Raw genomic sequence first — 14,238 nt, forward strand, 5'->3', positions numbered from 1 at the left:
ATGAATTTGGAATATCCTTACTAAAAATATCCCTCCCCTAGCCTGCCCTGATTTCTGGCATTTGGAGAAAGAAAGATATGCTGCATAACCAGAATGGGAAAATATTCTGTGTAATAAAATAAATTCTAGTCTTTATCTAACTGAAAAATAGATCTGGCTTATTTTATGGCAAAAAAAGAGTGAACAAAAGGTTTAATTCATTTGCATATATACCTTTTTAAGAACTGTTGCAAAATAAATTACAATTTTGCAGCACCCTCTGAAACAGTGACACTGATCCAGCCATTTCTTACACAATATAGAGGCTCAGATGGAGCTCAATTACGAGCAAGTGTCCCAATCATTTCGGTGGAAAAGACAGATCTGCATGTGCAGCAGCTTTCTTTTGTCAGGTGAATGGGATGTTCTGCACTCAAAAGAGCCTCATTTGTGCAACAGAAACCCCAGAAGAGTCTGGATTAGAGTCTGTAGCAGTTTGATCAAGTTCTCAGTCATGGGCACATGGAAGCAAACAGCAAAAACCAAAACAAAACCCCAGCAGGTTGCATATCTAAATCCCCCCCAAAGTCTACAGCCCATGCATCCATCCAGACTACTTCAGCCAATGATACCATTCACAATTTAGGCACCAATGTTTTATGATATGTGGTTGCATAAGGTAACATCAGGTGTTGGCATCAGCACTGGATTGCTCTCCCTATTCAAACTAGCCATTTTGCATCATGAACACAGAGCCACTGACCGGTTTGCATGTCCTGCCTGTGTTAATGGTCTCAACTGTGCCATCATTCAGATTATATGTCCAAAATGTGTTTTAAAGGTGGCAACAGTAATGAGCACAGGTGGCTGCCAGACAGTGAACCTGAATCTAAAACAAACGGCTTGGACAAATGTCAAGCCAGCAACTGCAAATAGATATGGTCATTGCTGAAAGGAGATATGGAGGAGAATCCCCAAGCTCTGGAATTGTTCATCATTCATGCCGGGACTCTTATTACATGCTCTGCATTGTGGCAGTCTCCATCTCTTAGCACCAGGAGTTATGCTGAACAACAATGGCAAACTCGCTCACATTGCCAGACACACTGGGAATGTCCATTAAAGCGTGGTGTGCATTGGCTAGACATGAATGTCAGACAATCACCTGTCCAAAGACGACATGGCTTCTGCACTGGTCTAACACAATCACACATATACAAAGAATAACATTTCAAAACAGGACTGGATTATTATTATTTGAAAAGGCTACAGACTCCATTTTTTACCTTTACCGAAGCAGAATTACTTTTTCTTCTTCTTGCTCAGACACAGAAGGACACTGTCAACTGATGGTGCACATTGTACTTCCATGGAGAAGTACTAGCTGGAAGACACTGAAGGAATCTGCAGTAGGCTTTATGGGTTAGACTATGCTATGAAGACATTCTTCAGAGACAAACTGAACTCAAAACATTTTTTCCCCAAGTGAATAAAAAATTATAAAAAATAAAATCAGCATTAGCACAAAGCTTGGTGATTTCAACAAGGACAGCAAGGCCATCAATCTAGCAGCTCCTTAAGAGACTACCACAATCAAAGTTAAAAGAAAATAGTTGCCCCACCCCTTCCAAAATCAAGATATTCCATGGCTCTTGTTCCACTCATCATATTTTCCCCAGTGGGATAAATTCTCTTCTACCCAGAGCCCATGCTTCAAGCACCCAAACCTATACTTCAGGTAATGTCATCTTACATTTCCCTCAAAACTATGGCTGGAAATGTTTCAAAATACTACTTTTGCGTGAAGAAGCTTATCTTTGTTCTGTTTATCTGACTAGATTTTTTTTTCCATTGAAGGCTGCATATTATTTCAACGTGTTGCAGGAAATGGTGATGACACACTGATCAACCCCCAAACCTAAACACCAGAATCTTGAGCACAATGTTCGATAAGGCTTCTCTTGTGGATGACATTCATACTACCATTAATCTGTAGGCTTATGAAGGACGCATCTCAGCGCATTGAAGGCATTTGTCTTCCATGTCCACTGAGTTTCTGAAGCAGTGCTGGGTAGCCAAGTACCATTCCACACAAAGTTAGCACATAATGGTTGGTTCTTGGACTGTCATGGCATCAGACACAAAGGCATCTCCAGCCATAAATATCCATAGCAGTATGTGACGTCTCTAGCTGAGGACTCCTCAAAAAATCTTAGGCAAGATGGTCCATTGTCCATAAGCAGTGGGTCCACTTAAGGAGATGTACTACTCAAAAGTAAGACCACTGATAAAAGAGAAAATAAAAGGCCCACTGTATAATATTTACATCTAGAGACTGGGCCAATATTTGGTCCATAAACTCAATTTAAAAAATAAAAATCATAAAGGAAGCGATCTAGTTCTTGGTGTCCATCATCAGCTGTTGGTAAAGGTCCTTCCTGGGGAGGCCTCAGGCCTGTAGTCATACTTATTCAGTGTACTGGGGTAATAGGTGGTTGTGTACACATTTGTTTGCTGCAAAGGATAGAAGTTGGTCCTGTCATCTGGTATTAAATTGTTCTTGTTAAGTGTCTGTGGGGAAAAAAACAGAGAAATTTATAGAGACACTCTTTTCCCTCCCTAGTCCAAAAAGCTCACATATTCCATTTTCTAATGCAATTTTGTATTAGTACCTTCCCTCTTCTAAGGTGTCATCTTAAGTATTTTGTAGCTCTCTACAGAGACCTTTCTGTGGATAGGGCCACAACTCCTCCTGGCTTTGCCAGTGTTTTGGGCAATCTGAGCCAAGCCACTACTTGCAAACCAAGATCTATGGGTTTCTCCAGATTTGCAGACATGGCTTTCCCATATTGGTGACATGATGTTTGATGGTCATCACCACCATCTCCATCACCCGCCACTGTGCAACTGAGACTGGGGTCCCGTCTACATGTTTCACTCCAGCTCCCTCCCAAGAGTAAACCAAAAGGGCATTTCTCTTTTGCTTTGGAAGAGCAGGTGCACATTTACCTGATCTCCATCTCCACTGGTAGATATCCAGGTTTGGACCCCCCGATATTAAGTGTGTCACTTCTGTAAGCTACAGTGTAAGTAACAAGGCATGGTCACATTTGAGGGGAAAAGGATGGCTGAAGAAAATTAACAACCAACAAAGTTACAAGTAGTTGTCAACAGCATGAAGAAAAAATGGAGGTGGGATGTAGGTGTCATTTTAATTACTGATGTTTAAATAAGGGATTTCTTATTCTCCCCCGCCCTTCCTTTGCTGGGCATTTATTAATTAATTCCTTTCAATGGCACCACCATAAGCTGGTGTAAAAATTCACTGTCATTTCAACACACCCTTTATCTTTTTCTAGCTCATGTTTAATCTGTCTGCTGGACAAATATATTTTTCTGTCCCTGTAAAAGAAGTCTGTCACGTTTGAACACATTCAGAAAAAGAAGCAGTGAAAAACAGCATCTTTGCAAAGGATTACAAATATATAATTCCATAATCTTGATGTGGCTATTACAAATGAAAGAGACAGTATCTTGCCCTCTTCTGACCTCAAGTGTAGCTCTCGTTGATCTCTTAACCAGGTCACTGACCTAGTCAAAAACCACTTGAGCACCAGCAAGTTTATAGCATCAGGTGCAATTATCTTTCCTTATAAAGCAGCCCCTGTCACACTAGAACAGGGGTAGGCAGATTTTGTGGTTGCAGGAGAGACTTTGTGTTTTACTAGAACCCATGAACCTGAGCCAGCTGCAGAGGACGCATGTAGAATCGAGGAATTCTGAGCCCAAAGCATTTGTTTGCCAGCACTGAAAGTTCTTCACAAAGGTTTATTCCTGATGGCAACCCAGCCACAACCACCTGCAACAATGACACTCCTCCTTTCTTCATTTCAAGAGTATCATTTAGGAAGGGAGTTAATTTGGTTATTAAAGAACAACAGAAATTGGTGATCTTGAAATCACACAGATCTACCAGTAGATACCTTCTGCCCACTGCTACACCAGACACAATGAAGCTTTTAGACAGATAGAAAGTGGGTTAAACCCAAAAGTGCCTTTCTGTGTGTGAATGAGTCTTCTATGCATGGAAGGGCTGTTTTACACATTGATCTATAAAGGGTTCCACAATAAAACAAACAAAAATCAAAGGTGTTTTTCCTGCACAGTCAGATGCATACGGATTGCCTCCAAATCTCCACAATATACAATAGAGACTATCATTCACTCAGCAGCCATGTGCTTGCATGATACTGATTGATTATCCCACTCTTCCACTTCCATCCCTGCCACCTAAAGACCTTGCAAGCCACCTCACTGGTCATAACAACATCTACTGTATTTTTCTGTAGTCAGTGGAGCGGACTCCCTCAAGTGGTTGTGGACTCTCCTTTACTGGAGGTTTTTAAGCAGAGGTTGGATGGCCATCTGCCTTGGATGCTTTAGTTGAGATTCCCACATTGAAAGGGGGTTGGACTAGGTGACTCCCAGGATCCTTTCCAACGCTACAATTCTATGATTGTACCAACTCTGGTCAAACAAGGCTTGGGGGGCTTTGAAGCCTTCCCATATGATACAAAACCCAGACTGGAATGAAAAGTGGGGGAAAGAGAGGAGAGGATGAGGGAACATGTAACAGTGGGGCCTATCAATTGTGTGTTTGTGTGCGATTGTGGGGAGCCTTATATCCCGCCTCAAGATAACAAAAGGGCCTGCACTACAAGTGGTCAAAGCCCAAGGCAGGTTTTGCTTGGAACATCCCAACAACAGCAACACACTCCCGACTTTATACTGCAGCACAGAAGACAGCAAAGATTCAGAGCTAGTGAATGGCTGCTAATATTCCACATAAATTTGACAGAGGCAAACATTCAAACCCTTAAGTGGCAGCATCCACTGATCTTAAATAAGACGAATGTGACAAGCCTGCCAGGCTTGCTGCTGCTGCCGCCGCCATAAGGTAATGACACCTCTGCAAGATGCATCATTGCTCTGCTGGTGTAATCTTCACTGCATGAGAGCCACACCTCCCGAGCATGGCTGACTGCTCAATTTGACTCGACCCAATGAATTAAAGAGGGTCAGGGGAAGAGACTAATAGCTTTCAGCTAAGCTGTACTGCTAAATCCTTTTTGTTCCTCCTCAGTAAGCCTCCTTGCTTTCTCTTCCTAGCAGGCATTATGTAAATCAAGCATCCCTTGAAGTGATATTTAGAGCTGCGGGATAATACAATAAAAATAATGCTGTTTCCCACCTGCAAACCATTCCCTTTCATATCAGACTCTGCCCACTGAAAACATGTGCTTTGCCACTCAAGCGGCAAACATTCTTAAATGCCGGAAGGTGGGGGGGGGAAAGGCTTTGGTACACATGAAAATCATAAGAACCAAAATTTGCATTTCACTTTTTTTCCGGGGGAGGAGGAGGAGGGTTGAGGGGATGGAATAAATGATTTGCTAATCTAGCCAAGAGTCTCAATTTTAAAGCCACATGGTGAAGAGATGGGTCTCAAGGAGAAACCGTTACTAACTTTCCAGACTGCTGCAATTCATCCAGCTTTTGACTGATGGCTAAACTGTAAACAGATTGATGCTGCAGCTTCAAACAATGTACAACAGAAGGGTCACTACAGGAAGGAGGTTCTTGCTGTGGCTGTGTCACTGCTTCTGCCAGCCCACACATGGGAATCAAGGGTGAAGAAAGAAAACAGCCAGTAAAAGTGAAAGAGCAACCTATCAAATTAAAAGATAGGAGATTGCCATCTTGAGCTTTCCAAGGGATAGAAGGGTAAAAAAAACTCCACAAGCCCGTTTCTAGCCCAGCTGCAAACACCTCCTGGGAAAGGAAAGGTGGTTCAAAGTCTTCTGTGCTATCTCTGCCTCCCTGGACCCCGCAAGAGTTATTTTCAGCAGCAGTAAAAATGACCATCCACAAGGGAACAAGACGTTGAGAAGTCAGGCAGTGCTTTGGAACATCACATCCCCCTTCTAGTTTTATTTCTCATTTCACAGCTGGAAGGTCCTCCGATTTTTTTTTAAGATTGCCGCTTCATCTGAAATTATTATTCTTCAGGGGATGGGGGGAGAGCAGAGGCTCTGTTTCCCGGTCTCCAGCACTGACATTTTCCCTACAGCATCTAGGTGTATATCTCTGGGTGGTTAATGAACCACATATCACACGATTCAATATCCCTTTCACCAAGGGTACTGCGCCAGACTGATGAAACCGGCTTTCTTTCTGTTGACAGAAGGAAGGCTATATTGTGGAAATCTCTCTGCAACCTGAAATAATTCCTGTAACTGGAAGTTACAAGGCTGTATTTTGCAAATCCTCCCTCCCTCCCTCTCACACACAAACACACTTCCTGTTGCTTCAATCCCTCGTCACCAAGAGCCACCCATTCCTGTGGCATGTCCAAGCACCAGTGGTTCTAGGCTTCTACTTTTTCTTCACTATAACCCTGCCTGGCCCACAATCTACGACATTCCCTTTCCTTCAGCCCTATATGATTGGGCCTGTTGCTCCTGATCCGCTTCCAAAGGACACCCTCCTCCTGCCAAGCTCTCTTTTCCCTGGGCATGTGGCTGGCACTGGCAGCAGAGGCAAGGGCAGCAAAGGACAAGTCTCTTGTCTTGAACAGCTTGGGACCTGTATCTGAGTTTTGAGCCAGTTTGGCCATTCATCTTTTGTTTACAAGTCTGATGTGATACCATAAATATTCTGTATAATTCTACATTCTCCTTGGTCCTCCCCCCCCCCCCGATGTGCTGCACTAAGCTCAGCTGACGTTTACCAGATTGTTCTCCACTCGTGATCTAGCTCTCTTAAGACTAGCCACAAACTAGCTGTAAACCATGAACAAACCTTGGTTACAGCTCATGGATAAGCTTGAAAAAGTGCTGAACTATGAGTCGAGATTTGTATGACTGGGGAAGACTACAAGCTCCTCCCTAGGAGCTTGCTCATACTTGCTATGTTATGGTTTGGCTTAGCATGATGTGCCAATCAGGACATGGTTGCTATATGGTATTCTCGGGTTCAGAGATGCTCTGGTTTGGTTTGCTGTGGAGCAAACAACAGAGGAGGACCACCGCCATTTTTTGTAGGCTTCCTGCTAACCACTGTTGGTAAAGAATTTTGGATTAGATGGATCCCCTATTCCTGATTGAGTAGGTCACATCTTAAGAAGATATGAAGCCACTTTATAATCTCAGACAATGATCTAGTACAGTACTGTCTGCTCCAGCCTGCCCCTTCCAGTAGCTGGAGACTCCCAACTCCCACCAGCCTCCCTTAGCACAGCCAGTGGGGAGAGTTACACTACAAAACATCTGGAGAACACTAGGTTGGGGAAGGCTGGTTTACTCTGAACAGTTACAGCTGTGTTACATCTTGGGCATAGGTCCCAGACCTGCAACCGAAAAATATTTTACGTCAAGATGCCATGTATTGAACCTAGAACATCTGCATGAGGGGAGAAAGGTGTTTGGTCAAGCTATCTTCTTGTTCATTTATATTTATTGCAGTTTGGGGGATTTTTAAACATTCTTTGAGCTTTTAGTGCAGAAATGCCAGATTCCTGCATGTGAAGCCTACTTGCATATTCATCAGAATTAAATTTAGGAGAGCCCTCACACATAATTTTGCCCTTGGGGCTGCATGGGGTGTGTGTCTTTTCCTCACTCAGCTGGTTGGCAACTCGTGAGTACCATGATCAGCCAATATATAGGCAGGACAGAAAATCCCCTTCCTCATACCATGGATCATTACAATCATGATTACCAGCAGACTGATAACCCTTGCTTGTGTGTATGGCCCTTTTGGAACTCTCACTTGGAAGCGCAGTATCTAAAACAGCAGGTGCTTATGTTTTAATAGCGTGCGCTATTACAGCCCAAAAAACCTGGCTGAGCAGGGAATGGTGAAAGGAGCTGCAACCTAATGCATGATGTAAACAACTCCTATTACAATATGCATTCGTGCTGAACAGAACACAACACCATCAAAGGACTGTAGAAGCTATTGCTAATTAATGGAACATGAATGGCTGATTAGATGACTTGAAATATTCGCCCACAACCTTGGCTAAAAGATCTGACAGCAGATCCCAGAATATTCTGCACAAAGCAGGCAGGAGATATTCCGCCCCCCCTCTCTGAATCATCAGTGTCTTGGCAGGTTATCAGTGAAATGATCGATGGGTTACTGCCATCAACAGCATTTACATCTCATCCATATGTACTTGAATGCCCGAATCACCCTCATGCAGGTTCCACCTCCTTGTCATTAGATCTTGCTTTCTTTGAAATATGTTGTGGTTAAAACACAGATGAAATATGCTGTGGCTGAAGCACAGCTTTTGAACAGGGAGGTTTGAAGAAACAAAAATAAAATACTAGAGATGGCTTTGGAAACCTCTGTATCATCATAGACCATTGATTGTTAACCCTCTGCGCCCCTTCCCACTATGTCAGAAGTGTTAGGGGTACCCTGTCTGACCACCACTTTGGTTCATTTAGAAAGGAAGGAATGGCAGAGCTCTGGGAAATTCTGGATAACATTCCATCTCCCATTTTCTAACCTATTGTGCCTTCCTGATTACTGTGTGAGACAACAACATCCTCGCTGTAAGCTGTGACAAACAATGCATTACAATTTTTGGCACATCAAGCACAGAACATGAGCTTTATTTTGCCTTGCCGGCAGGCGCTCACCCCACCAAACACAGCAGATTCCATTGTTCAAAACAGTGTTAGGTCTAAGTGTCAGATCCACCTTGAAATATCCCTGCCCCAAAACCTTAAACAGACTTTACAGTCCCTCTTCCCTGAAAATTGTGCACCTGATGTGGGATGGGTGGTGGTGTGGGGGAAGAGATCTCTTATAAATCACAGCATGAAACTACCATTTCCAGAATTCTCTTGTCATGAAAGGTATAAAACCAATGTGACTTTGCCATATAGATGGGGTCCTCTTCCTAATTGCCTTTTCACTCCTCTGTGTTTTTTTTTTTAGAAAATCTCAATTGCCTCGAAGTCCAATGTGTGTCTGGCTCTGTGGTTTCTACCATGTGGTTCCCTATAGATAGAACAGTCTTAACTCTTCTGTTAAATAAGCCATTTCTTTCTCCTCCTCTAAGGATCCACTTCTTCAGCAACTCCTTTGCTGAGCTTCACTTAGAATCATAGAATTCTAGAGTTGGAAGGGACCACACTTAACTGCCCCCTGAGTCTTCCTTAGCCTATTCTCTACTACCTATATGTCAACATTTTATGTTTCCACCCCCACCTATCTATCTAATGTACATGACAAAATTTGAGGTCAGGGATTCTTACCACTATGATGCTTCTGCATAGCACTGAATCAGATGCTTAAAGACCCCTTCCTATACAGGAATGACCTTACTGGGTTGGTGGGTGGAAGGGGATGAATGATTTCGGGACCAAGAAAATACCTCAAATTAATGAAACAATCAGAAACTTACAGTAGGATCCAGATTGTGTTTTCCTTTCTGTAAAGATCAATATTTATTTAATTAGCCAAAAGAATGGAAAGGGGCGGGAGAAAAGAGAAGCAGGGGAGGGGAAGAATCTAATTTGTGAGACATGATTTACCTTCTACAAGTTCATGCTGACTTGCACTTAACAAAAGTGCTTTCTTATTAACCCTCCAACTTTCTGCCAATGCAATCTTCCAAAACTTTTTTTTTTTTTGCTTATATCAGGCAAAATAATTTTACAAGGAGCAAAGCATCTCTGAGTTGACTTTAAGTAAGTAAGAATGAGTATCTCCCTGTCCTTCACCATCTATATTGCAACTACACCCACAAATCAGATGGGCTTCTTAGTGTGCAAAAACAATGGATGAACATAGACACATGTATTCAGGATTCACGAGAACTTCAAAGAGTCAAATTCCTGAGGCCTGGTTTATGAGGTGGAGAGTCACAAATAAGCAACTGAGCAAGTCCGGACATCAAGTTAAATCTACCATTCAAGCCCATAGAACAGGACTGGTCCAACACCTTTTGCTGCTTGAGCAGGAGGACAAATTTGGTGGTCCCCATTTCTAAACAACAAAGCTGACTTGACTGGCAGCTGAATCTTATTTCAACACTGACAAGGCACCTGAGGGCAGCAGGCTCACTTGGAGAACACAAAGTGTAGTCTTCATGGCACACACAGCTAGGAAGCTGCCTTTAACAGAGTCAGACTATTGGTCCATGTAACTCAGTACTGTCGACACCATGGACAGCCAACACGGTGCCCTCCAGATGTTATCACATTCACTATTTTAATCAAAAAGAAATAAGCAATGGGAGAGGGTAGGTAGGAGCTGTTTGGTTACACGGTTTGCACACGCTGTTGGAATACCATGCTCTTCTGCTACATGGGCATATGATCAAGCCCACATTGCTTGCCTTCAGTGCAAATTGCCTAATGTAGGGGCCCTCCAGGTATTTTGGACTCCCAACAGAATGACCAGTGTTCAGGGAATATAGGGAGTCTAGTGGTGCCATCCACCAACAGGAAGGCACCACATTACCTACCCTTGGTCTGCACGGACTGCCTGTGGCTCCACAGGATTTTAATCAGGGATATTCAAAGCTCTACCTTGAAATACTGTGGACTGAATCCGGGGCATTTCCTAGGAGACTATTTTTAGCACAGTTAGAGATCCTGTGTTAAAGAACTGTGACACACTAATTGTTCTGCATTCTTTAGCTTAGCCATAACATAAGCTTCACTTATGTTAGAGAAGTTTTAGAAATGGGGAGCATGCAGTCATAAAATCTCCCCTCCACACTCTGAAGGGATAGAGTCCTAGTGGGGTTGTACTATAGGATTCCTCTGAATTTGTTAGAGGAGACCTCTAAGTTTCCCTAAGTAAGTATACCTCAAGGTTTAAATTTCTTAGCTTCATGCATTTCATTTTTTGTGAAGAGAAAATTTTTGTTCATTGATTCCAGAACTTTTGACACACGCTTTCTCATCCACCAAGATCCACATCACCAAAAATGTGCATTGAACTATTTCTGGAACACAATTTTGTCCTAATATTAGGAGATTTAATCTTCCCTTGAAAATTAACCTTTCTCCTCAGAAAACAAGCAAGAAATTATGTGAGGAAGCAAAATGGGCGATTCCTTACGTCTCAGAAAGAAATTGTCATTGAAGGCCAACTTAGCTAGTGCAGCTCTGGAAATAATAAGGTCTTGTTATTTTTCCAGACATATGTTGGACATGTAGCTTGTTAATCTAGACTTCAAAATAATTATTGATGCAAAAGAGGTGGATTTGGGATTATCAAGGGTTAGTAACTGCCTGTGACACCACTGCCAATAAGGACAGGAGGAAACTCTCACTTGAGAGAAAGAGGCAGTTCTTCAAATGCAGACCACACAGGTGAAGAGTACATCTCTGTAGGCAAGGGAGCTCCATCAATGAACTGCCGCACACGGCCTGAGAGAAGTGGGTAGGCCTGGGTTATCTATCCCCATTTGTTTGTTGGCAGTCGGTAAATTTTTCATTTTGAATTTGGCAGCTGCAGGTCAGGTAAGCTGCTTCTGAAGAATTTAGCTAACAGGCTCCAAAAACAAACAGGCTGATAAGATGAAGGGTTGCTTCCGGTTGCCAAAACCTATATTTCAGCTCTGAAGGACATTTTTTAAAATTGTTTCGATGCAGTGGCACTAATTGAGAAATCCTTAAAAACATTCTTGCTTTTTCTTTATCGCCAGGGCCATTTGGAAGCCTTACTTGCCAAGGAAGCTCCGAATCCAAGAGTGGCCTAATTGCAACCTGCTCCACTTTCTGTACCTGCTGCCTGTTTTTAAAACTATGAATAGCAATCTTTCAGCTCTTGCTCTCTGCAAGTTAATTAATTGCTTTTAAGAGGTATTTCCCCCTGCCTACAAGTTACTTTGTTGATTACAGATGCTGGGTGCTTTATTATGTGTTAATTACTACTGGGATACTTGCTAGCTTGTCAGGTTCATTTCTTGATAACAGAAATGCCAGATTTCTATTGAAAAAGAGGTTGCCAAGGCAACCAATACACTCTGGAGATAACTCTCTTTTGGATAGGCCTTCTAAGTAAGCAAAGAATGTGGTCACAAAAGGTGGTGTTTTATGTGGACATCGTCATAACAATCTATGGCCTTTTAAACTGTGGGTGTGGGGGTTATTGCTTCGTTTCTTGTTATGTGTTTTTGTGTTTTTATACAGTGAACCGTCATGTGATCATTGGATGAAGGGCTGCATGGAGATTCAATAAATAAAAACAAGAACTGTACAAATGCAGCTATTATTTGATCCCTTCTGAGAAGCAACATGGGAGAAAATTTGGATGAGCCATGGAAGAGGATAGGAAAACAATATTATGTATGTAAAAATACATGCAAACATAGCAGAGCACAGCCCAATAGTTGCAAATCTAAATCCTGAACCTTCAGTAGGATGCTGGGCTTATCTCCACAATTTAAATATTGATACACCATGGCCCTTCAGAAACATGTCTTAGTAATGTTACCTAGCATATATGTTTGCAATGAAGGTGATGGAGAAAGCAAGGTCACTCAACGATGGAGAAACAGGCTAGTCAACCACAGCAAGAAAACATCACTTAGTTTCAACCACTGCTCTTTGCATTGAGACTTGAACCCAGCTACACAATCAGAAGAACCACATGGTAAAGTTCCTGCTGTACAGAACAATTTCAGTGCTTCTGCATAATTCCCTGCATTTCAAAGAGATGGCAAAGTTACTTACCCCACCTGTTTCACTGATCATGTAGCTCAGCTCTTAAGTGTGCTAGGAAAACTTGCTGAAGCAAACTGTACCAAACAAAGGTTATGAGCCACTGGGATGCGCTGCAAATGAATTCAGTATATAACACAGACCTTTGGGCAGATGAAGCCTCTTACCTTGAATTCCATAGGTGTGTATTTCTCATTCTTGGGAGTTGTGTTGCCTTTGTAATGGAGATGATTGGGAGTGGTGGGATGGATAACAGTTGACTCCTGAGATTGCCTCTGGCAACGCTGGCAGTACACATAGATAACAAAGGTTAAGAGGCTAGAACCAAAGAAGCAGGAGACCCCTGTGGCAATTAGGTGGATGAGGCTGAAACCTAGAGAAGAAAGTGTGGAAAGAGATGCTGTGGTTAGAGACATATAAGAACAAAAACACTTTCAACACCAATAAATCACTCAAGAGGGTGATTTTCTGTTTCCTAGGCATAAGGAAAATGTGTTTCTGAAAGAAGCCAGTGTCTTGCATGGTAACACCCACTAACAGACGCTTCCTTCCCTTACTATCAAGTCTGCTCATCACAGTTCTGCTTCAGTGGCATCATACACTGCTTTCTTAAAGCTATTCCTTTCTCCTCCAATTGATACTGAAACTAAACATTAAGCTGACAGGCAGAGAAATGAGGTATACAAACAATACACAGCAACAGGTTCCAAATAATGTGCATGTCATGGAAATTGGGAGGTGGGCAGTAAACTCAGAATTTCTCAAATCAGAAGAAAGAAAGGCCTTCTGACCTACGTAGATTGCACAAGGAATGAATAAGTGGAAGTGGCTGATATGGTGTGGCAGGTCTAGGCTGGTTCCCTATTTGAGGAGGTTCTTGGCAAAGTGCTCTTGGGTGGACCCCTCCTCTGTCAGGGGATTTACCTGGCAGTGGGTGACAGGGAGTAGTGGCAGGATTCTGAGCAGATACATCTAACTGCCATTAAAATTCCCACAATGCCCCAGAGTGTCAGGGACACAAATATGATTGCTAGGTGCTCAGATGAAAAATATGTATTTTTAAAAGGGGCCTAGAAGAGGCTTCAGCAGTAGCCATTTCAGGGCTCTGGAAGACCAAGGATGCTGAGCGCTCATGCTAGCACTGAATGGAAGCCTGCAAAATGCTACCACCACTGAGAAGGAGGAGAGCTCATTGCTTTTTCTATGAGACCTCTGCTCAGGGCAGCCAAGGCAGGGGACCTGCTTGGCGTTGCACAAGCCACCCCCTGGCTGCCTCCAATGTATGCTGGCTGCTAAGGATACAGGATTCCCCACCCTCCCACCCCAGCCTGGTTTTTTGGTTTCTGATCAGCTTCCGCTTCTCCAGCCATCTCTGAGAAGGAATTGCCATGCTGCCTTCTCCACTGAAAGCCTGCATGTGCTCTTGCTGATACTTTCTCCACTAGCCACAGAAAGGGAGGCTCCTGGGAGAAAAAACAGGATGCAGCAAGACACTGAATATTGC

At 42.9% G+C, this 14,238-nt stretch overlaps 1 protein-coding gene across 10 annotated transcripts in view; it reads right to left on the minus strand.

The window, feature by feature from the left end:
* Positions 1–1,203: 1,203 nt before the first annotated feature.
* SEMA5B (semaphorin 5B) overlaps positions 1,204–14,238 on the minus strand; it is a 347,589-nt gene continuing 334,554 nt past the window's right edge. For 9 of the 10 annotated variants that reach the window (XM_081924848.1, XM_081924846.1, XM_081924845.1 and 6 more), the window contains 2 exons: positions 12,902–13,107; positions 1,204–2,550 (listed from right to left, as the gene is read on the minus strand). In XM_081924848.1, coding sequence (XP_081780974.1) covers positions 2,395–2,550; positions 12,902–13,107 — 362 coding nt within the window. In that variant the 3' untranslated portion in view covers positions 1,204–2,394. Of the gene's footprint in view, positions 2,551–2,988; positions 3,059–12,901; positions 13,108–14,238 lie in introns of all 10 variants that reach the window. The other variant, XM_081924852.1, reaches the window with a different exon arrangement.

This window comes from Podarcis melisellensis (assembly GCF_964234715.1).
Source record: "Podarcis melisellensis genome assembly, chromosome: 1".
Lineage (NCBI taxonomy): Eukaryota > Metazoa > Chordata > Lepidosauria > Squamata > Lacertidae > Podarcis > Podarcis melisellensis.